The sequence below is a fragment of the Schistocerca piceifrons genome, chromosome 8 (genome assembly GCF_021461385.2).
Source record: "Schistocerca piceifrons isolate TAMUIC-IGC-003096 chromosome 8, iqSchPice1.1, whole genome shotgun sequence".
Classification (NCBI taxonomy): Eukaryota; Metazoa; Arthropoda; class Insecta; order Orthoptera; family Acrididae; genus Schistocerca; species Schistocerca piceifrons.
The window spans coordinates 152,499,175-152,526,349 of NC_060145.1; the positions used below are offsets into that span (position 1 = coordinate 152,499,175).

At 45.4% G+C, this 27,175-nt stretch overlaps 1 protein-coding gene and 1 pseudogene across 1 annotated transcript in view; both read right to left on the bottom strand.

Annotated features, from left to right (window-relative positions):
* Nucleotides 1-4,838: 4,838 nt before the first annotated feature.
* LOC124712061 (UDP-glycosyltransferase UGT5-like) overlaps nt 4,839-27,175 on the bottom strand; it is a 40,501-nt gene continuing 18,164 nt past the window's right edge. Inside the window, exons 3-4 of the mRNA XM_047242355.1 lie at nt 14,794-15,013; nt 4,839-5,639 (exon numbers count right to left, since the gene is read on the bottom strand). Coding sequence (XP_047098311.1) covers nt 5,333-5,639; nt 14,794-15,013 — 527 coding nt within the window. The 3' untranslated portion in view covers nt 4,839-5,332. The remainder of the gene's footprint in view (nt 5,640-14,793; nt 15,014-27,175) is intronic.
* On the bottom strand, nt 8,001-8,118 carry LOC124712574 (annotated as a pseudogene).

The window sequence follows — 27,175 nt, forward strand, 5'->3', positions numbered from 1 at the left end:
TTGAACGCCATGCGCTCCACCTTGCCTTCCGTATCCGCCTTCCTTCCCCCACACGGCTCCTGTATGAACTGATCCCCTTCCCCCACCTCCTCTTGTTCCTCCAACATCTCCGCATCCTTTACATTGTTCGCAGGGTTGATCCCCCCCACCCTCTGGTTTCCTCCTTCCTCTCCACCCCCCGCCCGTTGCCGCGCCTCTATCGCTGTATCCCTCCCTCTCTCCACCTCTACACCCTCCATCTCCTTCATCAGGGCAATTTCCAACGCCTCCCCCTCCCGGATGACGAACTTCGCCGTGACATATACCCTTCCTTCCAACTATAACCCGGCCTTGTTCCCCCCCCCCCCCCTCCCCAGGGCCCCCTTCTCCTCTTTCCTCCTTCTCCCAGAGCGGATTTTCCTCCATCCCCCCCTCCCCTGAGACCCTGCACCCCATACTTGCCTCTCTCCTTCCCACATCCCTCCCTACCTGGCCCTCTTCCGCGCGACCCCCATTCCCCCCCCCCATCTCTTCCCCTCCCTCCCTTCTTCAGGTCTCCCTCATCTCCTTGAACCTGGCAGATCCTCTGTATTGATCATCATCAGTGTGCCACATCAGTGTTGTGTTTAGTGCTGTTTCTCGTGTGCGTCAAGAGGTGTGATTTTAATTGTGTACTGCCTTGAGGTTCGCCGTCAGTGTTACGTTGTGTGCTATGCCATCCGTCAACACCTTTATGCTCCAGTCATACTGTGTGTTGTGTTCTTTTAATCGTCGCAGTGTGTGGCTTTTTGTGTGTGCTACTTTTAAACAGTTTTTTATCTCCATTTTACAGTCACCCCATTTTTTTTTTTCCTTGTCTATTGCCTTCCATGATGTTCTCCCTTTTTATATATATGTTCGCCTTCTTCTCTCCTTTGCTGTTTTTAAATGTCTTCTATTTGTTTTGTTCTATGTCTTTCGGCTGAAGAGCAGCGCATATGCTGCTGCCAGCCCGCCCCGATGGGGAATTGAAATACAATAAAGAAAAAAAAAAAAAGTCGACCACAGTTCCTAGCATGTTTACGCCAAACACAAAAAGAATTTCCTGCAAAACTACAACACGTAGTAACTCTGATCGAAAGAAACATAGCCTTATTATATCACATATAGCTAGTTCAGATAGAGAAAAATTACATGTATCCATTCAATTCCCGACAGTGAGCATGAATGTATAATACTAATGTTGAACCATTCACCCTCATCCGATAAAATGCCGAACTGTAAAAAAGTGGGTCCAAATACAAACCAAATAAGTATTATTAAATGCAGAACAAAGAGAAGCTTACGTTCTCAGGTCTTTAGAAGAGTTGCAAGACTGTATAACAGAAATCAGCACGTTTTGTCTAGCCATGGGGTTACAGACTAATGTACACGGCTGTTGCACTTGGTCGGTCAATACAGGGACGGTTAATGCTCCCCGGTCAGGGCACCAAATGCGGACATTTGTGGTGTGGTGTTAACGGCAGACTACGGATGGTATGGTAATTTCCTAGTCCAGTTTCCACTAGTCTCCGAACAGTGGTGCGGGATGACAGAATGTTGCAAGAAGTCAATTAGTTGTTTCCGGATGGCAGGCGTTAATGTGAAGGAGTTACAATGTGCCTGGTGCATAACACGTTGATGCTCCCTTGTAGTGGTCAGATACGGTCGACTGGATCCTGAACGACGAGCTCGGCTGCCCTCACGTACCAGTGCTGTCCTACATCGGGCCACGGTCACAACCGAATGTCCCTGAAATCTGGGTACAGCACGGTTCGGCCAGCTGCCGAAATGGAGACACACAACGAAGCCCCTTCTAACCTCTGTCAGGTGCTGATAACGATGTCTCACACCAACACGAGGCCTCTCCGACCCCTTCACAGTGATCACTCAACACATAACGCTGTTCACGCCCCTTATACGCCTTTTCAGGCCTGGTAACATCACCAAACACAAACAACACTAACGTACTCTGATGGCCGTTTAGTTTGGCAGAGACAATTGCGACTGATAACTAACACACGTGGTGACGGTGTATGCCTGTACGGAGTTACGCTGACCTTCGACCGTGTCTTACTGTGTTTCACATTTTTTTGTCACCCAGTGCATTTTGAAATTACAGGAGAGTAGAAGACGCTACATAATGGAGGTTCACATAGTACAAAATAACTTTTCATATCTTCACACCTCTGTGCTATCATGGTCTTCTGACTTCGATTATCTTGTATAGCCTGTTAGGAATATAGTGCTATACTTTTCAAAATCCGGGTACTGTCGCTAAAGTCACACAGGTGTAATTTGTGTTAGGGACAATACGTGGCTGTTAGCTAATTACCACAGAAATGAGAATAATTTGGATGTGAAGAATCATGGTGGAAGTAGTTTTAAGTGTTTCGTATTTACATCGTTTTCATTGTTGCGTTTTGGTAGTGACATCAGTATCTTGTTAAATTTGTCAACTTTCCGCGGGAGGTAGCTTTTCGAGATTTCACGACCGCCAAAGACTGAATCGCCAAAAAAATGGCTCTGAGCACTATGGGACTCAATTGCTGAGGCCATTAGTCCCCTAGAACTTAGAACTAGTTAAACCTAACTAACCTAAGGACATCACACACATCCATGCCCGAGGCAGGATTCGAACCTGCGGCCGTAGCGGTCTCGCGGTTCCAGACTGAAGCGCCTTTAACCGCACGGCCACACCGGCCGGCTGACTGGAAGGACGATTCATAATCAGTGTTAATTGTGCCCCGTGATATGTGGCTACACTGGTTAAAATACGTGTAAGTCTGAGTCATATAGCATGTAAAGATTACGATAAAATCGTCTTGCCATTTATGTAATGAAAAATGGATATTGGTGTTAAGAGACCTTTTCCTAGGTGGTTGTTTACAGCTGTTATATATTAAGGAAAAAGCATATTTATTCCATCAGCTGTACAATTTTGTGTTTATTCTCCACCGGTTTCGATTGTTACTATCTCCGCAGGAGAAAAACAGCGTACATCAGTGGATCAAACAGACATTGTCGTCATATGTGAGCCAGATTTACGAAGGTGGTTTGAAAAGTTCTCGGAATCACCACGAGAGGTCAGCGCTAGCACAACGAGTTGTTCAAGTGATATTCATTGGGCTGTTGCCTGTAAACCCGTGCCATGTCACTGCTTTTGGAAGAGAGCTGTAGCGGTGACGTGGCTCTGTTGTTGTTCCCGCCTAGTGATTTGAGAAGACGGAAAAAAAATGAGATTCGAGCAGTGATTAAGTACTTCGCAAAGAAAAGTATGAAAGCAAAGGACATTCATGCCGATTTCTTGAATACAATGGGGGACTCTACTCCTTCGTATTCAACTGTTGCCTAGTGGACAAATGAATTTAAATTTGGTCGGAAGAGCTTAGATGATGATACGCGCAGTGGCGCGGCCAAGATGTGTCACTACTCGAGAAATCATTCAAAAGTGCACAAAATGGTCATGGAGGATCGCCTTTAAATTGCGTGAAATTGCTCACGCTTGCCAGATGTCACCTGAAAAGTGCGTATCACATTTTAACTGAAGAATTAGAAATGAAAAAATTATCTGCAAGACGGGTGCCGCGACTCTTGACGCTGGATCAAAAACCCATGCCGTCGCCATGTCAAAATTACGCGAACAAAGTTACGAAATGTTGCCACACCCGCCTTGTTCACCTGATATGGCTCAGTCACACTTCCATCTCTTCCCAAGACTGAAAATTTTTCTTGGTGTGCGGAATTTCACTTCAAACTAAGAACTGATACCCGGAGTTAACAACTATTTTGGAGGCCCGAAGGAAACTCATTTTCGAGATGGGATCAAGGTACACGAACATTGTTAGACCAAATGCGTTAATCTACAAGGAGAGTACATTGAAAAATAAAAAAGTTTTGCCGGCCGCGGTGGTCTCGTGGTTCTAGGCGCGCAGTCCGGAACCGCGGGACTGCTACGGTCGCAGGTTCGAATCCTGCCTCGGGCATGGATGTGTGTGATGTCCTTAGGTTAGTTAGGTTTAAGTAGTTCTAAGTTCTAGGGGACTGATGACCACAGAAGTTAAGTCCCATAGTGCTCAGAGCCATGTGAACCATTTAAAAAAGTTTCAGTGATGTAGTACATTTTTTCTACTCCGTTCCGAGAACTTTTCAAACCACCCTTGTAGAACATGTATAATTGTAATAACAGTATGTTTTAAAACAGTCCGTGTAAACGCCATTTGTTGTGACACAATTACAGCGTTGCACACTTGGTGATAATTCTACAAGTAGTAATTAATATTAATGTTAAGTGTGGAGTTATCATCAAGTGTGCGGTACTGTAATTATGGCAAGGCACAGCACGTTTTTAAGGTGTGTATTAAGAAAGACTATGACAGTTACATATGTTCTGCGTTTGGTTGTCTCATATATGACGAAAATTTATGTTTGATCCATTGAGGTACACTGTTTTTCTTCTGAAAGACGATTAACAATCGAAACTGATAGAGAAAAAACACACAACTCTACAACTGATGGAACAAATATGCCTTTCCCTAAATTAATGTTAGGTTTGTAGGAAGTGTAAGAGTAATAGGAATTTAAAGGAAAACTGTCTAGAAACGAAAACTGAGGCGAGTATTTTGTTCCTGTAGAACAAGAAATGATTCATGTCAGAAAGTGTAGATTTATTCCAAATATAGTGTCGATAACTATGAAACTTGTTACAGTTTATCGTAGATTACACCTTTATTTGGAAGAACTATTTTACTGTTTCCCGTAAAAATATATAAAGTCAAGTGCAGACTAATTTTAACGTGAAACTCGTATCTCACTTACTATGGCAGTTACATATTCGTGCTTTAATTACACAAGACTTCTGCGATGTATTCATCACTAAGTACTTAAATCAGAAAGTTCACAGTTAACGTGTTTGTTATGTCATATTTGTCTCGTGCTGTCTCTCTCTCTCCACTACAGACGTTGACAACGGGAAATTAATAAACGCATAAAGAGCAGTATAATAGCATAATGTCAGTGTTAAAAGCACTTCCCGGTTTCTCAATACTACATTGGTTGGTGACCATTCATCTGTCTACCCACCTACCATTAGTCTTATGAGTGACTAGAATGTCGAGATACCCACGATCCAGCAGAATAATGTCAAACAATGAATTAAGAGACATGTCAAAGAGGACAGAAACAAGTTTGCTCTGAAAACGCATGGAGACTAAACGGCCAGTGTTGTGAGTAGCCTCCAAAACATGGCGGACGCAGTGTGTCGCCAGGTGCTGGCCCTATTTACGTTGGGTTCCGAGAGTACATAGAGGCGTGACACCATTAGCTGCAGACTTCTTCATTCCTTCTTCGTTGTTTTCTTTTTCTTCTGTTCGTGTGACGCAGAAGTTCTGGCTGTGATTAGCCTGTAGAGTGTCCTGACTGCCACGACAGCGATTGTGAGAACTAGGAGCGCTCCAGACAGCAGCAGGGCAGCGACGTCCAGCAGGAGGTACTGGTACCAGCTGAGGTGGAGGGCGGCGCTGCGCAGGTGGGGGGCGCCCCGGTGCCTCAGCACGTACTCTGTCCAGTACACGGCCGTCTCCACAGGGCTCTCTGGACGGTCCCAGAACAGGCGGGACCGCAGCTTAGCGTTCTCGCGGTACCTGCAAACAACAACAGCCGACATCTGGTATGAAAATTCACTCGGTTTCATAACAGAAGTTAAAAAATGGTTCAAATGGCTCTGAGCACTATGGGACTTAACATCTGAGGTCATTAGTCCCCTAGAACTTAGAACTACTTAAACCTAACTGTGGTGTCACCGCCAGACACCACACTTGCTAGGTGGTAGCTTAAATTGGCCGCGGTCCATTTAGTACATGTCGGACCCGCGTGTCGCCACTGTGTAATCGCAGACCTAGCGCCACCACCAAGGCAGGTCTCGTGATACGAGAGAGCACTCGCCCCAGTTGTACGAGAACCTAGCTACCGACCAGATGTACGAAGCCTTTCTCTCTCATTAGCCGAGAGACAGAATAGCCATCAACTAAGTTAATGGCTACGAACTAGCAAGGCGCCATTAGCCATACAGTGATTGTACTTAAAGTCTCCTGTGTATCGTCAAGATCGATGTACCACAAGGATTAATTAAAGTTAAGTATTAAACCTGCTCCGTACTTTTCTTCCTAACATTAATTACGTATCCTGTTCCAGTACTTCACGCCCGTCTGCGTTAGTCTAGCTTGCCTTTTCAGCCATCTCAACTTCACGGTGTCGGCCCAGCTACCGACACAACACTAACAAACCTAAGGACATCACACATATCCATGTCAGAGGCAGGATTCGAACCTGCGACCGTAGGGGTCACGCAGTTCCAGATTGAAGCGCTTAGAACCGCTCGGCCACACCGGCCGGCTAAAGTTAAAAACTATACATACTTGAACAAAAGAATGGTTGCACAAAGCGGGAAACGATAATGCGGCAAAAATAAAATACGAAAATATAGATCCAAACACGTTTGAAACACAAATAAGGATGTATCAGTTTGGGATGACACAAGTAACATCAGTACCCTTAGCAGTACTAGAGAACTCACGTTATTGTACCTGGTAGTAATAATCAAAATACTGCTACTCACAGAGGTCCAGCGTGGACCTTAATTATCCCATGGCACCGAAACGTGGCAGGTATTCTAATGCCTTCAAGTGGAAGCTGTTATGTATGAGACAGAACTATGGCGCTCATGGAAAGCGGCTAAGTCACGCAATTTGAGTCTTAGTCTGATCACGAGATGTGTCTATTAATTGCACGCGTTGATTACGAAGGCTGACGTGAGGATCAATGAACTATACTTGACGGGATGTATCTGGAACATCTTAGGTGATTAGAAAGTAATAGACAGGAATACAATTAAATACTTAGCTTTAAGTCAGCATCAGCGATGAACGTCGATCTTGACTTTGTACAATAATATTTACAAGTGCAGTTATAGACTGAACTGCGAGTACTGCTTTACAATTCCGATTGCTTCACAGTCAATTGGCAATCCATAAACGGTATGTGGCGCCTGGCTAGGTCATAGCTACTGACTTAGCTGAAGGCTATGCTAACTAGCGTCTCTGCAAATGAGACCTCTGAAGCTATAACAAGTGAACTATTCCTATTAAAGTCGGCTGTAGAACTGGGCAGTGCGCTAGCTTGTCTCGTAAGACCAGCCGAGTGGCTGCGCTCGGTCTGCTAGCGTCGACAGTGGCGACTCGCGGGTCCGATGTGTACTGACGGACCGCGGCCGGTTTGAAGTCTACAACCTAGCAAGTGTGGTGTCTTGCGGTGACACCACAGAAGCGATTTACAAAGGGAAAAAAAAAGTAGTTCCAAGTTTGGCTACCAGATGCTGTGATTGCAAGAAAGACGTATAGAAATGTTTCGGCATATCCGTCACTGTTAAACAGGACAATTACAGTTTTCAACACTGCATTCAGCTGTAATTTCATTATCAATTTATTTTCAACTGGTTTCGACGATGCGCTTTGTCATCGTCAGTCCCTCCAAATACACAGTGTCTTACTTTTCCTGAAAGACATCACTCAGGAAGTCCCAAGTGGAAATAACCGGTATCCGCCTAAGCTTTTGTAAGTAATCACACACGGTGAGATCACAAACTTCTGTTTGCGGTCTCACCACATGTGGTTGCTTACAAGAGCTGATATGGATGCCGGTTATTTTCACGTGGGACTTTCTGACTGATGTCTTTCGGGAAAATTTGGTCACTATGTATCTAGAGAACCTGCAGATGACGAAGTGTATCGACGAAGCTCTCCGTCCGAACAGGCCATGGAGGCCCAACGGTAGCGACCGGCTGCCGTATCATCCTCACCCCACAGGCGCCACTGGATGCGGATATGGAGGGGCATGTGGGCAGCACGCCGCTCTCCCAGCAGTATGTCAGTTTACGAGGCCGGAGCCGCTACTTCTCAATGAAGTAGCTTCTCAGTTTGCTTCACAAGGGCTGAGTGCATCCTGCTTGCCAACAGCGCTCGGCAGACCGGATGGTCACCCATCAAAGTGCTAGCCCAGCCCAACAGCGCTTAACTTCGGTGATCTGATGGGAACCGGTGTTACCACTGCGGCAAGGCCGTTGACATCGTCGAAACTAGTTGACAATAAATTGATCGTGAAATTACAACTGATGGTAGTGTTCCAAACTGTAGTATAGTAATATTTCCATTTTAATGGATTAGGAACGGGACACGAGCAAGAAAGGTCAAGCAAGTGGAAGAGGAATAATAATGATTTCATTATTAACTGCTGCTTACACAGTTTGTTCACTATGTGCACCAAAGACGTCGATGAGATACCGTACACCGCCATATTTACGCCTGGCGATTAAAATTAGAATTTTTTTCCAGTATAAATCGGTTCCGCATTAAAGTGTTAGCATATCTAACAAGGTTCGCTGCCAGATGGTAATTACACAGAACCTCCGTGAGTAGCTTCACTTTAACTATAGCCACATAATGTGATGCCCTCGACGTTCTGTATGAGCTCCATTAGAACTGAATTCAATATCCGTCGCAACGTTACACTGAGGGCGGAAAGGCTCTAGGGATGGACTCCCACGTGCATTCCAAATAGCCACAGTAGAATATTAGGTTAGGTGGTCGAGGTAAGCGATGCATCCTCTACACTATTTGCTATTTGCAGGGGTCTACTTCAGAAGTCTTCCAGTTTTCCCAGGTGGCTGAACTGTAGTTCATGCACAGTAGTAGAAAGCTCGAGTTTCGGAGATGTCTGAAGGGGAAAATGACACAGCCCATCAACTTGGAAGATTTTGCCTTCAATGACAGCCACGAGCTCATGCAGAGTAAGATTACGCTTGCTTACCTCTGAACAGAAAAGAGAAGGGGGCGGATTGTAATGTGGACCAAAATTCGTCTGCTTTGCCGACCTGGACTTCACCACCGAATATATGAACATGGATAAATCAAGCTTCTTGGCAGATGAAATGTATGTGCTGCACTCGAACTCGAACCTGAGACGTTTGCCTTTCTTAAGCAAGTGCTCTACTGACTGAGTTATCCCAACACTACTTATGAGCCGCCCTCGATACATCACTTCCACCAGTACTCCATCCCCTACCTTCCAAACTTCACATTACTGCTGTATACATTGTGGGACTGTCACTCCTGGAAGAAAAGCGCACGGTTTAATCTGCCAGGAAGTTCCAAATCATCGCACACTCCGCTGCACAATGGATAAATATTGAGTGTAAGGTTCGGAGCCCGAGATGAGGCAGCAGAGCAAGCAATGGAAACAGAAGCACCGGTGAAAAGCACACTGAAGTGCCAAAGAAACTGCTACACCTGTCTAACATCGTATAGTGTCCCCGCGAGCACGCAGAAGTGCCACAACACGACGTTGTATGGACTCGACTAATGTCTGAAGTAGTGCTGGAGGGAACTGATACCATGAATCCTGCCGGACTGTCCATAAATCCGTAAAAGTACGAGGGACGGAGATCTCTTCTAAACATGATTTTCCAAGATATCTCAGATATGCTGAATAATGTTCATGTCTGGGGCGTTTGGTGGGCATCGGGAGTGTTTAAACTCATAAGAGCACTCTTGGAGCCACTCTGTAGCAGTTCTGCACGTATGGGGGGTTGCATTGTCCTGCTGGAATTTTCTGTCGGAATGCACCATGGACATGAATGGATGCAGGTGATACGTACGTGTCACCTGTCAGAGTTGTATCTAGACGTAGTATCAGGAGTACCATATTACCCCAACTGCACACGCCACACACCGTTACAGAGCCCCACCATCTTGAACAGTTCCCCGCTAAGATGATTGGTCCATGGATTCATGAGGTTGTCTCCATACCCGTACACGTCCATCCGCTAGACACAATTTGAAACGAGACTCGTCCGACCAGGCAGCATGTGTCCGGTCATCAACAGTCCAATGTTCATGCTGACAGGTCCAGGCGAGGCTTTACGTCGTGCCGTCATTAAGGGTACACGGATGGGCATTCGGCTCCGAAAGCCGATATCGATGATGTTTCGTAGAATCACTCGCACGCTGAAACACGTTGATGGCCCAGAATTGAAATCTGCAGCAGTTTGCGGAAGGGCTGCACTTCTGTCTCGTTGAACGATTATTTTGAGTCGTCGTCGGTTCCGTTCGTGCAAGATCTTTTCCGGCCGCAGCGATGTCGAAGATTTGATGTTTTACGGGATTCCTGATATTCACGATACACTCGTGCACTGATCGTACACGAAAATCCCCACTTCATCGCTACCTCAGAGGGGCTGTATCCCATCGCTCGTGCACCGACAATAACACCACAATCAAACTCATTTATATCTTGATAACCTACCATTGTAGCAGCAGTAACCGATCTAACAACTGCGCCAGACACTTGTTGCCTTATATAGGCGTTGCCGACCACAGTCCCGTATTGCATGTTTACATATTTCTGTCTTTGAAGACACATGGCTATACCAGTTCCTTCAGTGTATGCGTGTGTCTGTTTGTGTTCAGATAGGCTCTGAGAACTATGGGATTTAACATCTGAGGTCATCAGTCCCCTAGAACGTAGAACCACTTAAACCTAACTAACCTAGGGACATCACACACATCCATGCCCGAGGCAGGATTCGAACCTGTGACCGTAGCAGTCGTGCGGTTCCGGACTGAAGAGCCTAGAGCCGCTCGGCCACCGCGGCCGGCTGTGTTTGTGTGTTTGTATGTGACAGAGAAGAGGAGAACGAAGAGCACAAACGTAATTGTGGATGGTAATTTTGAAAAACATTTTGGAGTATCTGAAAGAAATTTTGGAGTATCTGTGGTGCTCTGTTGCCAAATGACGCCTGCGTATACTAGAAAATTATCGAGTCGTAGGAACTGTCTGATGAAGTGCTAGAAGAAGGAATGGCAGACAATGTGGAATACATAGGGCATCCAGAATTAGAGTCAGAGTTTAAATGAACTCTGAATGATTTTCGATCAAATAAAGCGGAAGGCATACATAACAATTCGCAGTTTCGAAATCATTGGCAGAAATGGCAGCCAAACGGCCGTTCAGGTTGTGTATAATCTATGAGAAATCACGTACAATCCGCTTAACACTTAAGCAAGCAAATTTCCGACAAAAATAATATACAAATGAACAGAAAATAAAATTTAGGATTTATTATGCAACGATCACTTTGACTGGGATAAAGGCAGCAGAGAGATAGTTCCGACGTGCTTGATAATGGAGGTAAATAACAAGAAAAATCGAGACATATTCAAAGCGTTTGCATATTTACAAAAAAGCGTTAGACACTATAAAATGGTGCAAAATGTTAGAAATTCTTAGGAAAACAAGTGTAAATAAGTAAAAGACGTGTAGTATACCATACGCACGAGAACCAAGAGGAGAAAATACGAAAGGAAGACCAAGAACGAAGAACTCGGATTAGAAAGCGATAAGACAAGAACGTAGTCTTTCGCTGCTACTACTTAATCTATTCATTGGAAAAGAGCGCTGCGCGGGATTAGCCGAGCGGTCTCGAGCGCTGCAGTCACGGACTGTGCGGCTGGTCCCAGCGGAGGTTCGAGTCCTCCCACAGGCGTGGGTGTGTGTGTTTGTCCTTAGGATAATTTAGGTTAAGTAGTGTGTAAGCTTAGGGACTGATGACTTTAGCAGTAAAGTCCCATAAGATTTCACACACATATGAACATTTTTTTGAAAAAGAGTGACATTAAAATTCGAGTTGTCAGGATGTCAGTGATAAGATTCATTGATGATACTGCTGCTCTCAATGAAAGTTAGGAATTGCAGATCATTTTTGAGTGGAATGAACAATACAAAACGAGCAGACACTGTAGACTTAATCTAAACAAAAGATAGGCGAATGTAATGGGAAGTTGCAAAAATGAGACTGGCGATAAACGTAACACCAAATTTGTGAATCACAGCGTAGACAAAGTTAAAGAATTCTGCTACCTTGAAAGCTAAATAACAAATGACGAAAGAAGGTTGGTTAGTTGATTCGGGGGAGGGGACCATACAGCGAGGTCATCGGTCCCATCGGATTAGGGAAGGATGGGGAAGTAAGTTGGCTGTGCCCTTTCGAAGAAACCATCCTGATCTTTGCCTGAAGTGATTTAGGGAAATAACGGAAAAATTAAATCAGGATGGCCAGAAGCAGGTTTCAACCATCGTCCTGGCGAATGCGAGTCCAGTGTGATACCCACTGTGCCACCTCGCTCGGTGACGGAAGAAGCAAAGAGGACATAAAAACTAGGCCAACAAGGTATTCGTGTCCTCAAAAAGTTTGTTGGAATCAAACACCGCTCTTAATTTAAGGAGAAATTTCCGAGAATTTGAATCTGAGATACCGCGTTGTTTGACAGTCACTGCAAGACTTTGAAAACTATAAAATTTAAGCTTTGATATGTGATGCTATAAACTGATGTTGAAAATTGTGTATACTGGTATGGAACGAGGAAGTACTTCGCAGAACCGATGAGGAGAGGAGCGTGCAGAAAACATTGACAAGGTACTTCAGGGAGTTGTAGAGGCTAATAGCTGTAGGAAAAGTCAGAATTGGCTTATATCCAACAAGAGGATGTTGGATGCTGGAATTCCCGATGGTCCGTGACAAACCAGTCAGAAAACTGATGATCACCACCCCTCCTCACCAATCCCAAAAAGAAGAAAAGAAGTACTAAATACTATGGTGTCCTGAAGAGATAGCAAGAGGTTGCCAAACATGATTTCCCACAAAAGCTGTCCTATGTCGTTTATTTATCACCACATACATGCCCAGTATTTGCAACTGGCACTCATGCATAAAATGTTTTTCATCTTCCCTGCTCCACCAACTTGGAAACAGACACACCCGCTCTTTCCTCATACAGAGAGCCAACGCAGTTCCAGAACGACCACGAGGAATTACGCGAGGTGGTGATAGTACGAACTTTATAGTAGCCCCTCGTCTTACTAAATAGTCGGTAAACAGTTTTACTATTCAGCGCACAGGAAAGTGGTACCATTGTCGAGAGAGGAAATGACCCGGTTGAATTTGGAGAGGGAAGATAATCGAAAGTGGCGTGGAAGGAACCAATCCTGACGGGCTTTTGGAAAACCTTGGAAAAATATAGATCAGTTTAGTAAATCGGAGATTGCACCTGTTTTAAACACTGCTCCATCTCGCTCCATATCACTGGTATATAAGGAGGATAACAATAGCAGAGTCTTCCCTAGGAATCATTCGGTGGTTATGGATTCGCCTGTGCTGGGGTCCTCTATTTCTAGATTTAGCGATTACGTATTAAATTAAGTTCGTTGCAGAATACCTATCTTTTTTGGGTTTTCATTCTTTAAAATGGTTTGATACGTCCTAGCGAGATTTCTTCTCCTATGGCAATCTCTTCATTTCAGAGTAACACTTATGCCCAAAGACTTCTATTGTGTTGAGAAGAAGTAACACCACAGCTATATATTGAGAATATCTTTACTCTCTCAAATGACTGATTCTGGCCGCACATTACCGCCACCCTCAGACCCCATCATTGCCAAAAGAGTGTTAGATTTCCTTTGGGCATTTATTGTGGAATTCTTGTTACTAGTACACGTGGGCTAGCTTTCCTCAGGAGTCTCTACTCGACACCGTGTTGTCTCCGTCTCCGTGTTATCTCGCGCCGCCGAAACTAGTCCTGTGAAACAATAAAGACATTCTCAAGATATAGGTGTGGTGATACTTTTTTTATATGTATCATCAGTTAAAATCCCTCGTCCATGCAATACGATGGACATCCACAAATTTAACTTCCATGATTTCTCTACAACTTTTCCCTCTATGATCCCCTCTTGTACCATATGAGTTATCGTTTAGTGTCGTAAAGCATGTTCTATCATTCCGCCTCTTCTTCTAGTTAGTGATTTCCTTTTCTCGTCTATTCTGCCTAGATCTTCCTCTTTTCTTAGCGGTCCATTTAATTTTCAACTTCCTTCAGTATCGGCACACGTCAACAACTCGATTCTCTTCATTTTCTGTTCTGTATAGTTCGTGATTTACCTCCGCACGCGTATTCCCAGAAATTTCGTTCTTAAGTTAAGGCATATATTTTATTCTAGTTCTTCTTATTTCCTCGTTGCTTCATCCACTGCGTTTTATTTCACTTCCCGGGTCTCAGAATTCCTTCGTCTTGTCTACTACGTGTTCCCCAACTTTTATATCAATTTCACTGCTAACCTCATTGCCGCTACTCCTTAATACTCTCGCGTTTCTTTGATTTACTCACAATCTCTTCTTCTTTCCCAGTAGACCTTCCATTACTTTCAGCAGGTACTGCAATTGTTCGTCCAGTAATGTCATCAGGGTAATATTATCACCGACATCCTTTCAGAACTTTAACACAACTTCTCAACTTTTTAATTATTTTCTTCGTTAGATCTCGTCCTCATGGTTGTATCTCAACTCGAGTCAGGTAAGCCGTGTGCATCATTTCTGCGACGACCATGTTAACTTTATTCCGTGTATCTTACTTCAATAGTTTGTGTAACGCGTTTTATGAGATGAAATTCGAACCAGAGGGATATTTACCAAAACTAGCGTGGAATCTACGTTTAAATTACGTTCAGCTGGTCAGGTGTATCTTACATATGATTGCTATTCTGACTCGCGGATTCCATCTGGGCCTGAGTCATCGCCCTACTTTGTCAGCTAGCATGCTCCCCGTTATTTTGTACGAACAGGTGTCTGTGAGCCATAGACTGTTTCTCGTAAGATATTACATGCGATTTACAAAACACACAATGACTCACGTTGGGTTGTTTAAAACTTCATTAACAGCCCACTCCACCGACTGAACACTGATGTTCTGCAGATCTAGTCTGATGCCGTATCCATAGCTGGCGATCCTCTGGACGTTATAGCGCTGCTCGGCAGCAACTGGCATACCAATCACCGGAACACCTCGAGCGGTCGCCTCCAAGGAGCTCTGCAGTCCCCCATGGGAGATGAAAAGCTGCACGTTTTTGTGACCTGAAACATCATGATCATTATCGTCATCATCATCATCATCATCATCATCAGTGACAAACAGATATGTTAGCTACAAAACTTGAGACACTTCTGGTCATTAAAATTACAACATCGCGAAAGCAAATTGCAACAAAATAGTTGGGTGCGTAAATGATTGTTTTTTAGCGCAACCACACGTAGCAGGTAGGAGCAATGGTACGTAAATTCTGTACACAAGGAAAGTTTATGCATTGGGCTCCTCTTCAGTAACCAGCTTTGAAAGTTGTTTATGGGAGGATCATGTTATGCCTGTATAAGCACAAACGTATACAACCACATCTTGGAATTCGACAGCAGCAGAATCGCTGCCTGTCAACTGCGCTTCATCACCCACGATATTGTTGCTGATGTTGTAGGGCTCCAAAGTACCATGCCCGTACGTAATCGATGGGATCAGTAGAGAGCCACACACATCGCCATGCTGTATCCAAATCGAGCCACAGTACTAGCACCCGATTGGATAGACATATACACTCCTGGAAGTGGAAAAAAGAACACATTGACACCGGTGTGTCAGACCCACCATACTTGCTCCGGACACTGCGAGAGGGCTGTACAAGCAATGATCACACGCACGGCACAGCGGACACACCAGGAACCGCGGTGTTGGCCGTCGAATGGCGCTAGCTGCGCAGCATTTGTGCACCGCCGCCGTCAGTGTCAGCCAGTTTGCCGTGGCATACGGAGCTCCATCGCAGTCTTTAACACTGGTAGCATGCCGCGACAGCGTGGACGTGAACCGTATGTGCAGTTGACGGACTTTGAGCGAGGGCGTATAGTGGGCATGCGGGAGGCCGGGTGGACGTACCGCCGAATTGCTCAACACGTGGGGCGTGAGGTCTCCACAGTACATCAATGTTGTCGCCAGTGGTCGGCAGAAGGTGCACGTGCCCGTCGACCTGGGACCGGACCGCAGCGACGCACGGATGCACGCCAAGACCGTAGGATCCTACGCAGTGCCGTAGGGGACCGCACCGCCACTTCCCAGCAAATTAGGGACACTGTTGCTCCTGGGGTATCGGCGAGGACCATTCGCAACCGTCTCCATGAAGCTGGGCTACGGTCCCACACACCGTTAGGCCGTCTTCCGCTCACGCCCCAACATCGTGCAGCCCGCCTCCAGTGGTGTCGCGACAGGCGTGAATGGAGGGACGAATGGAGACGTGTCGTCTTCAGCGATGAAAGTTGCTTCCGCCTTGGTGACAATGATGGTCGTATGCGTGTTTGGCACCGTGCAGGTGAGCGCCACAATCAGGACTGCATACGACCGAGGCACACACGGCCAACACCCGGCATCATGGTGTGGGGAGCGATCTCCTACACTGGCCGTACACCACTGGTGATCGTCGAGGGGACACTGAATAGTGCACGGTACATCCAAACCGTCATCGAACCCATCGTTCTACCATTCCTAGACCGGCAAGGGAACTTGCTGTTCCAACAGGACAATGCACGTCCGCATGTATCCCGTGCCACCCAACGTGCTCTAGAAGGTGTAAGTCAACTACCCTGGCCAGCAAGATCTCCGGATCTGTCCCCCATTGAGCATGTTTGGGACTGGATGAAGCGTCGTCTCACGCGGTCTGCACGTCCAGCACGAACGCTGGTCCAACTGAGGCGCCAGGTGGAAATGGCATGGCAAGCCGTTCCACAGGACTACATCCAGCATCTCTACGATCGTCTCCATGGGAGAATAGCAGCCTGCATTGCTGCGAAAGGTGGATATACACTGTACTAGTGCCGACATTGTGCATGCTCTGTTGCCTGTGTCTATGTGCCTGTGGTTCTGTCAGTGTGATCATGTGATGTATCTGACCCCAGGAATGTGTCAATAAAGTTTACCCTTCCTGGGACAATGAATTCACGGTGTTATTATTTCAATTTCCAGGAGTGTAGTTCGCACGCTCGTGCAGGATCGTGCAGCCACATCTGGTACCTTGAGTTTGTAGATTTTATTGCTTGTAGAAAATATCCAGTAAACAGCTTTACAACGTCTGGTGTGCTGTGGACTGTTGGCATGAGCATTTTGCGAGTTACATGGACAGAGGAGAGGCACCACATCGTCTTTTCAGACAAAACCAGGTTCTCATGCATGTATGATGTGCGTGATGGTGTGTGGAGTCTCTGAGGATAACAGGGAAATTTTCATTCAGCAGTCACTACATTTAAGATCTGTTAAGGCAGGTGACTGTGCCCCATCTTCTAGCTTTGTAAAGGTGCATCTGTTGCCGACATGTTATTGCGTTTCACGTACCGTTATAGTGAAGGGATTGACAAATGGGAAGCCGAGTATACCGACCTGGTCAAAGAGGGGATTCAAATTCAAATGGCTCTAAGCCCTATGCGGCTCAACATCCGAGGTCATTACCCCTTAAACTTAGAACCACTTAAACCTAACTAACCTAAGGACATGGCACACAGCCATGGCCGAGGCAGGATTCGAACCTGCGACCGCAGCAGCAGCGTGGTTCCGGACTGAAGCGCCTAGAACCGCTCAGCCACAGCGGCCGACTCCAAGAGGGGGAATTTCCTTGTCTGAACGTTATGTAATATGTTACAGAGTTGTGGAATGCCTGTGGGAACGCTGTCAGACACATCCATGGGTTTGAATACCTGGACACTAGCTGCGTATAACCGACGATCGGTCAACAATGCTACTGATACAAGAGAGAAAGATTATCAGCGGCCGCCGCTGAAACCGAACAGGAAACACCAAAAAAATAAAGAGACATTTCTTTGACGTCATCATTCCTGTAATGATCGAACAGTGGCGAGATTTTGTTTAACTGAATTTTGATTATGGTTTATGGTTTACAAGGTAGTTAAGAATTTGATGATGCACTAGTATTGCTTGTGTGAAACTATAAATGCGTTATTGTTAAATGCCTTTGGATGTGATTTAGTAGTTTAAACAGTACTGATGTGACTGGACGGCCTGCTTCATCTGTTACGTTAGGGTTTTCAGTGCGGTACTAACGACGTAACTCATCATAACTGTATTAGTAATTAGTTTAGGAAAGTGAATTATTTCTTGACTTTTATGAATTTTTCCTGTCATGTGCGGTTGAAACAGTAAGGTCGGACACTTCACTTCCTCTAAGTAGTCAGTCAGGTCCTGTTCACGATTAGTAGAAAATTGTTCATGTTCAGTGGATTACATTTTTGTAGATTAGCCACTACTCTGTGTGGATCCTTCCTGAGGCGGCGACAACAATTAGAAATCCTTACAGTTCAAGCACGTCGGACTATGAACAGAACAACTAATCTCAATGCAAATACATCGACTGATAAAGGGAAGCTTTGTGCATCTGATACAGAAAAGCTTTACAGTCATTCAACAGGATAAGGCAAGACCATATAGTGTCCGTTCTGTGCTGACCTACCGCTACATAGTGCTTGTTAGACAGTTACTGAGACCAACACGTTCTGCAGATCTCTCACTCATTAAAAACACCTGATCATAGGATGCCGAGAGAGTGACAGACCAGCACTAACCGTTCACTACGAATAACGAATGCTCGCACAAAATCGAAGCAGCACGGAATGACTCACCCGTGCCTGTCACCCAAACTGAGTTCAACTCGATGCTCGTCCGGGTTACAACGAATTCTGCTGCCAGAGCTGGCAGCTCAGTGCACTAAATTTCACACCCTGTATGCCAACAAATCAGCTGCAAACCAATCATGTACTCTTTCTCTTCGATTCTATGCACATAATGTGTACAATGTCGTTTATTTTGTATTCTTCATGCTGTTGTAATTTTAATAACAGTGTAGTCACCTAACATTACCGCTGGATATATTGGGTAAACCACATCAAATACTGACGAATCGATACCACAGACCGAACGTGAGGAGAGGGGCTAGTGTAATTGGTTAATACAAACCATAAAAAAATGCACGGAAGTATGTTTTTTAACACAAACCTACGTTTTTTTAAATGTGAACCACGTTAGTTTTGTTAGCACATCTGAACATATAAACAAATACGTAATCAGTGCCGTTTGTTGCATTGTAAAATGTTAATTACATCCGGAGATATGTAACCTAAAGTTGACGCTTGAGTACCACTCCTCCGCTGTTCGATCGTGTGTACCGGAGAGCACCGAATTACGTAGGGATCCAAAGGGAACGGTGATGGACCTTAGGGACAGAAGAGACTGGAACAGCACATTACGTCCACATGCTAACACCTTTTTATTGGTCTTTTTCACTGACGCACATGTACATTACCATGAGGGGTGAGGTACACGTACACACGTGGTTTCCGTTTTCAATTACGGAGTGGAATAGAGTGTGTCCCGACATGTCAGGCCAATAGATGTTCAATGTGGTGGCCATCATTTGCTGCACACAAATGCAATCTCCGACGTAATGAATGTCGTACACGCCGCAGTACGTCTGGTGTAATGTCGCCGCAGGCTGCCACAATACGTTGTTTCATATCCTCTGGAGTTGTAGGCACATCACGGTACACATTCTCCTTTAACGTACCCCACAGAAAGAGGTCCAGAAGTGTAAGATCAGGAGAATGGGCTGGCCAATTTATGCGTCCTCCACGTCCTATGAAACGCCCGTCGAACATCCTGTCAAGGGTCAGCCTAGTGTTAATTGCGGAATGTGCAGGTGCACCATCATGCTGACACCACATCCGTCGACGCGTTTCCAGTGGGACATTTTCGAGAAACGTTGGCAGATCATTCTGTAGAAACGCGATGTATGTTGCAGCTGTTTGGGCCCCTACAATGAAGTGAGGACCAATGAGGTGGTCGCCAATGATTCCGCACCATACATTTACAGCCCACGGTCGCTGTCGCTCTACCTGTCTGAGCCAGCGAGGATTGTCCACGGACCAGTAATGCATGTTTCGTAGATTCACTGTCCCGTGGTTTATGAAACCCGCTTCATCGGTAAACAAGTAGAACTGCAACGCATTCTCTGTTAATGCCAATTGACAGAATTGCACTCGATGATTAAAGTCATCATCATGTAATTGCTGATGTAGCGACAAATGAAACGGGTGAAAGCGGTGACGATGCAGTATGCGCATGACACTACTTTGACTCAGTCCACCGGCTCTCGCAATGTCCCGTGTACCTATGTGTGGGTTCATGGCAACAGCAGCTAACACACCAACTGCACCCGCTTCTCCTGTGACGGGCCTGTTACGGACCCGTTTGCGTGCTACGACCATACCTGTTGCATACAGTTGGCGGTAGATGTTTTGCAATGTGCGGCACGTTGGATGCTCTCTGTCCGGGTACCGTTCTGCATACACCCTGCTGGCTTCAGCTGCATTTCGTCGACACTCGCCATAGATGAGTATCATCTCCGCCTTTTCAGAGTTCGAATACACCATGGTCACAGTTCCTACATGACTACACTATCACAGACGACTGGTAACACGGTGTACTACAGTTGGTCTGCGTGCGGAGACGAATGCAGAACAACAATAGCAGCAAGCGCTACATGCGGACGCTGCGACAGCTAGACCAAACCACAACAGTGCACAACAGCCACACTCGCAAACACGGTCGTCGTCGTAAACATGTCCCTGCAGATGCTGCTCGCCGACCGTGGCCCGTGTTTGTTACAACACGCAACTGAACGTCGGAGGTTTCAAGCGTCAACTTTAGGTTACAATATCTCCGGATGTAATTAACATTTTACACTGCAACAAACGGCACTGATTAGGTATTTGTTTATATGTTCAGATGTGCTAACAAAACTAACGTGGTTCCATTTAAAAAAACGTAGGTTTCTTTTTAAGAAACATACTTCCGTGCATTTTTGTATGGTTTGTATTAAACAATTACACTAGCCCCTCTCCTCACGTTCGGTCTGTGGAATCGGTTCGTCAGTATTTGATGTGGTTTACGAAATATATCCAGCGGTAACGTTAGGTGACTCACCCTGTATATATAGGGTGGTCCAGTGATCGTGACCGGGGCAAATATCTCACGAAATAAGCATCAAACGAAAAAACTACAAAGAACAAAACTTGTCTAGCTTGAAGAGGGAAACCAGATGGCGCTTTTGTTGGCCCGCTAGATGGCGCTGCCATAGGTCAAACGGATATCAACTGCGTTTTTTAAAATAAGAACCCCCATTTTTTATTAAATATTCGTGAAGTACGAAAAGAAATGTGAATGTTTTAGTTGGACCACTTTTTTCGCTTTGTGATAGATGGCGCTGTAATAGTCACAAACGTATAAGTACGTGGTATCACGTAACATTCCGCCAGTTCGGACGGTATTTGCTCCGTGAGTACATTACCCGTGTTAAAATGGACCGTTTACCAATTGCGGAAAGAGTCGATATCGTCTTGATGTATGACTATTGTGATCAAAATGCCCAATGGGCGTGTACTATGTATGCTGCTCGGTGTCCTGGACATCATCCAAGTGTCCGGACCGTTCGCAGGATAGTTTCGTTATTTAAGGAAACAGGAAGTGTTCAGCCACATGTGAAACGTCAACCACGACCTACAACAAATGATGATGCCCAAGTAGGTGTTCTAGCTGCTGTCGCGGCTAATCCGCACATTAGTAGCAGACAAATTGCGCGAGAATCTGGAATCTCAAAAATGTCGGTGTTGAGAATGCTACATCAACATCGATTGTACCCGTGCCATATTTCTATGCACCAGGAGTTGCAAGGCGACGACTTTGAACGTCGAGTACAGTTCTGCCACTGGGCACAAGAGAAATTACGGGACGATGACAGTTTTTTTTACACGCGTTCTATTTAGCGACGAAGCGTCATTCACCAACAGCGATAACGTAAAAACGTAAAAAGCGAAAAAAGTGGTCCAACTAAAACATTAATACTTCTTTACTTACTACACGAATATGTAATAAAAATTGGGGTTCCTATTTAAAAAAACGCAGTTGATATCCGTTTGACCTATGGCAGCGCCATCTAGCGGGCCAACCATAGCGCCATCTGGTTTCCCTCTTCAAGCTAGACAAGTTTCGTTCTTTGTAGTTTTTTCGTTTGACGCTTAATTAGCGATATATTTGGCCCGGTTACGATCAATGGACCACCCTATATATACATATATATGTGTGTGTGTATGTCTGTTCGATGTGTGTGTGTGTGTGTGTGTGTGTGTGTGTGTGTGTGTGTGTGTGTATGTCTGTTCGAAATTCCTCCTAAGTCACTCGACCGATTTCTACCAAACGTAACACGCATATCATTTACTGTCAGACAACAATCCTATGGGGGTACGAACCACCTACCTATCATATCAGGAGATATGACGTCATATACTGAGATCCGTGAAAACCGGGCCGTCATTCGTGACGTCTACATTTATTACTTCTATGCCACTAAGTCTGTTCGCAACACATTTTATAGACAGTATCCACATACGCCGATTAATGCACCTACAATAATATATCAAGGTACCACACACAGTTCAGGAGATATGTCGCATACACTAACATGAGTAAAAAAGTGCCACATTGTGCAAGAGATTTAAATGTATTACTTCTTTGCTACATACTCTACTCGCAACATACAGTTCAAGAGATATGACGCCATAAGCACTTAGATGCGTGAAAAATTGCCGTGTCGTGCTCAGAGACGTTAACGGGATCGCTTTATAGACACGCGAGGCAGCTGCGTGCACCGTACAGAAACTGTCCACGATACTGTACTTTCACATTTGTATATATACACATTTCTTTGTACGACTGTTTCATGATTTGAAAGGTGTTTTCACGAATACATGGAAATTGATATTACACTACAAACATAGTTTTCGTTTCTAATAGAAAATCGGCAATATGAATACGCGGGCAATGGTGGGCTTGTCAGGTAGTTGCTAATAAATTAATAACATGACACCCAGGTGGCAGGTTACGTAATTCACGTAAATTGCGTTTCGGTAACTTGTGGGCGGTTCAGATAGGGTAGTGATGCGTAAGATATGACTTCAAGCAAGCAAAGGTCTCTTAGCCTGTCCTACTTAATTACGTCCCTTACCTTCAAGTTGGTGCACCCTAGGAACCTGAGAAACCCTGTGAAAGATTGAGCACCCAATCCCAGTGGGCAGACGAGAGGGGGAGAATTGATCCTTTGAAAAATAGCTGATGAGCTGATAACCTATATCCGGAAAAAGTTTTAATACCAAAGCTCAAGGAAATTTAGGCGGATGGACCCTAAGGGAAAGACATGGAAAAGTTTAAGAGAAATGGGAGAATTGCATCATGAAAAATATGTAGAGATATTATACAGAATGGGAACCTTAGGAAGTCTGATAGGAATAGTGAAACAACAAGGCGGATATCATGGTCTTGTAAGAGATAAAATGGATTGGACAGGGTATGTTCCACAAACAAAAGTGTATTGTGTACTACAGCGGCTACAGTAGCTACCCATACTTGGTGTGGGATTTATAGTCAAAGCACTGAACAACACGTGATAGGATTTAAAGCAATAAGTCTATGTTATAAGCCAATGAAGGGGAAATTCTTTAACTACAGTCTCCCAGATGCCCATGTCCCTACTGAGGAGAAGACAGCAGAAGAGAAGGAGCTTAGCAACAGTGCCGAAAATGATATAAAGATGGTGATAAGTGATATGAATGCAAAGGTAGAGCAGAACCATGTCTTCTACCCTACTAGAGGTAAATACAAAAAAACTACATATTCTGAAAAGAGTCAAAGATATTATAGTGCATAGTTCTGCTTCGCCGCATCACCAGGTCCAACAACGTGCGTATGAGCGGTAAAGCACTTGTGCGTTCACCAGCATTGTACTCTGCCGTCAAATCTGCAATTGCAGAGTGGCCAAGCCCCCAGCCCCACTCCTTGTTATGAAGCTGACGGTCCAAAACCTTGTTGTCTACTTTTGGTTTCACCGTCATTAAACCACTCTTTGTACATGCTATCGACAGACGACTAGCTTCGCTGTTTCTGAGAACTCATTCCTAAGCACCGGGCCATAACAGTCAGACCTTTTCTAAAAGTCACATATGTCACCGGATCTCCCCATTTGCGGCCAGTATTGTCGCTAGAATATTTCTCTATTCCTATTGACTCATCCTAATGACTACCTGCAATGTAGTATTGGCGCAAAAAAAACCACGTCGTTGGGTGCACTGTATTGCGCTATGAATGTGAAGCTTTTGCAAGATTTTTCTCTCCACTTCCCTCTGTCTCTTCTTCTGTATGTTAGTTCTGTCTTTACCATTCCCCTTTGACGGTCAGTTACCTTTCATTGGTTTAACAGTTATTTTATGCAACATTAAAAAATAATTAATGGGGAGTAATGACATTTCGGAAACACATTTGTTTACGTAACATATTTAAGTGATTAGTATTGCAAATCACAGGTTAATGTAAGCGCGAGGTAAGTTCATTAATAATCCGTGTAGCCACCACAGTCTTGAATGCAAGAATGCAAACGTCCATGCATTGTGTTTTACAGGTGTCGGATGTAGGTGTTTGAGATGCAGTTCCATGCTCGTTGCACTTGATCGGTCGATATATGGACGGTTAATACTGTTCGTAGATGACACTGAAGTTGCAGTTCCATGATGTTTCATATGTGTTCGATTGGATCTGCTCATCGAGCAGGCCAAGCCAACATGTCGACCTAGAGTATGTTGGGTTATAACAGCGGTATGTGGGCCAGCGTTATCCTGTTGGAGAACACTCCCTGGAATGATGTTTGAATGGCAGCACAATGGGTCGAATCACCAGACTGAAGTACAGATTTTCAATCAGGGTGCGTGAGATAACCAGGAGAGTGCTCCTGCTGTCGTACAAAATCGCACCCCAGACTGTTACGTCAGCTGGCCAGTGTGTGTAGCACTCAGACAGATTGGTTACAGGCCCTCAACGGGCCTTATTCTAACCAATACACAGCCATCACTGGCACCGAGGCAGAACCAGCGTTCATCAGAAAACACAATAGGCCTCCACCCTGCCCTCCAACGAGCTCTCCCTAGACTCCACTGAAGTCGCAAATGGCGATGGTTTGGAGTCACTGGAATGCACACTACAAGGTGTCTGGCTCGGAGCTCACCTTGAAGTCACCAGTTTGTAAATGTTCGTTGTGTCACTGTGGTATCACCTGCTGCTCAAATTGCTGCTGCAGTTGCAGCACGATGCGCCACATCTATACACAGAACACCTTAGTCTTCTCTCTTGGTAGTGCCACGCGGCCGTCCGAAGCCCGGTCTTGTTGCGACCGTACCTTCCCGTGAACACCGCTGCCGACAGCCGTGTATAATGGCTACATTCTTACCAAGTCTCCCTGCAGTTCCGCAGAAGAAACATCCAGCTTCTCGTTGCCCTATTGCACGACCTCATTCAGTCAGGCATTTTTGACTTACGAGGTGCATTCAAGTTCTAAGGCCTCCGATTTTTTTTCTCCGGACTGGAAAGAGATAGAAACATGCGCATTGTTTTAAAATGAGGCCGCATACATTGTCAATACGTCCCAGAGATGGCAACACCGTACGGCAGATGGAATTTTACCGCCAGCGGCGAGAATGAGAACTGTTTTAAGTACTTAAAATGGCGACATTTTCCTTACTTGAACAGCGTGCAATCATTCGTTTTCTGAATTTGCGTGGTGTGAAACCAATTGAAATTCATCGACAGTTGAAGGAGACATGTGGTGATGGAGTTATGGATGTGTCGAAAGTGTGTTCGTGGGTGTGACAGTTTAATGAAGGCAGAACATCGTATGACAACAAACCGAAACAACCTCGGGCTTGCACAAGCCAGTCTGACGACATGACCGAGAAAGTGGAGAGAATTGTTTTGGGGGATCGCCGTATGACTGTTGAACAGATCGCCTCCAGAGTTGGCATTTCTGTGGGTTCTGTGCACACAATCCTGCATGACGACCTGAAAATGCGAAAAGTGTCATCCAGGTGGGTGCCACGAATGCTGACGGACGACCACATGGCTGCCCGTGTGGCATGTTGCCAAGCAATGTTGACGCGCAACGACAGCATGAATGGGACTTTCTTTTCGTCGGGTGTGAGAATGGATGAGACGTGGATGCCATTTTTCAATCCAGAAACAAAGCGCCAGTCAGCTCAATGGAAGCATACAGATTCACCGCCACCAAAAAAATTTTGGGTAACCGCCAGTGCTGAAACAATGATGGTGACCATGTTCTGGGACAGCGAGAGCGTAATCCTTACCCATTGCGTTCCAAAGGGCACTACGGTAGCAGGTGCATCCTACGAAAATGTTTTGAAGAACAAATTCCTTCCTGCACTGCAACAAAAACGTCTGGGAAGGGCTGCGCGTGTGCTGTTTCACTAAGACAACGCACCCGCACATCGAGCTAACGTTACGCAACAGTTTCTTCGTGATAACAACTTTGAAGTGATTCCTCATGCTCCCTACTCACCTGACCTGGCTCCTAGTGACTTTTGGCTTTTTCCAACAATGAAAGACACTCTCCGTGGCCGCACACTCACCAGCCGTGCTGCTATTGCCTCAGCGATTTTCCAGTGGTCAAAACAGACTCCTAAAGAAGCCTTCGCCGCTGCCATGGAATCATGGCGTCAGCGTTGTGAAAAATGTGTACGTCCGCAGGGCGATTACGTCGAGAAGTAACGCCAGTTTCATCGATTTTGGGTGAGTAGTTAATCAGAAAAAAAATCGGAGGCCTTAGAACTTGAATGCACCTCGTATATCACCTCATGACGTTCAATCTCAAAGGTAACTCGCGCTGACGATGGTTACAACGTGTATTTCAAGCAAACCTGATTTGCATCCTCATACCAAACAGGCTTAACTGGAGATACTGAAGGTCAGTGTGACCGTGTCGGAAAATATATTTAATCGATCATTGTAATCTCCATATCTACCCGCCAGGGTAGCCGAGAACGCTAATGCGCTGCTCCCAGGACTCGGGTAGGCGCGCAGGCCCCGGCTCGATTCCGCTCTGCTGGTTAACGACGAGGGCCGGTCTCGCGGCCAGCCTGGATGTGGTTTTTCGGCGGTTTTCCTTATACCGCAAGGTTAATACCGGGCTGGCCCCCACGTTCCGCCTCAGTTACACGACTTACTGACATTTAAATACTTTCGCACTATTTCATTGCTTACACTAGACGCAGGCAGCTGGGGTACCCTACTTACGTTCCGTGAGG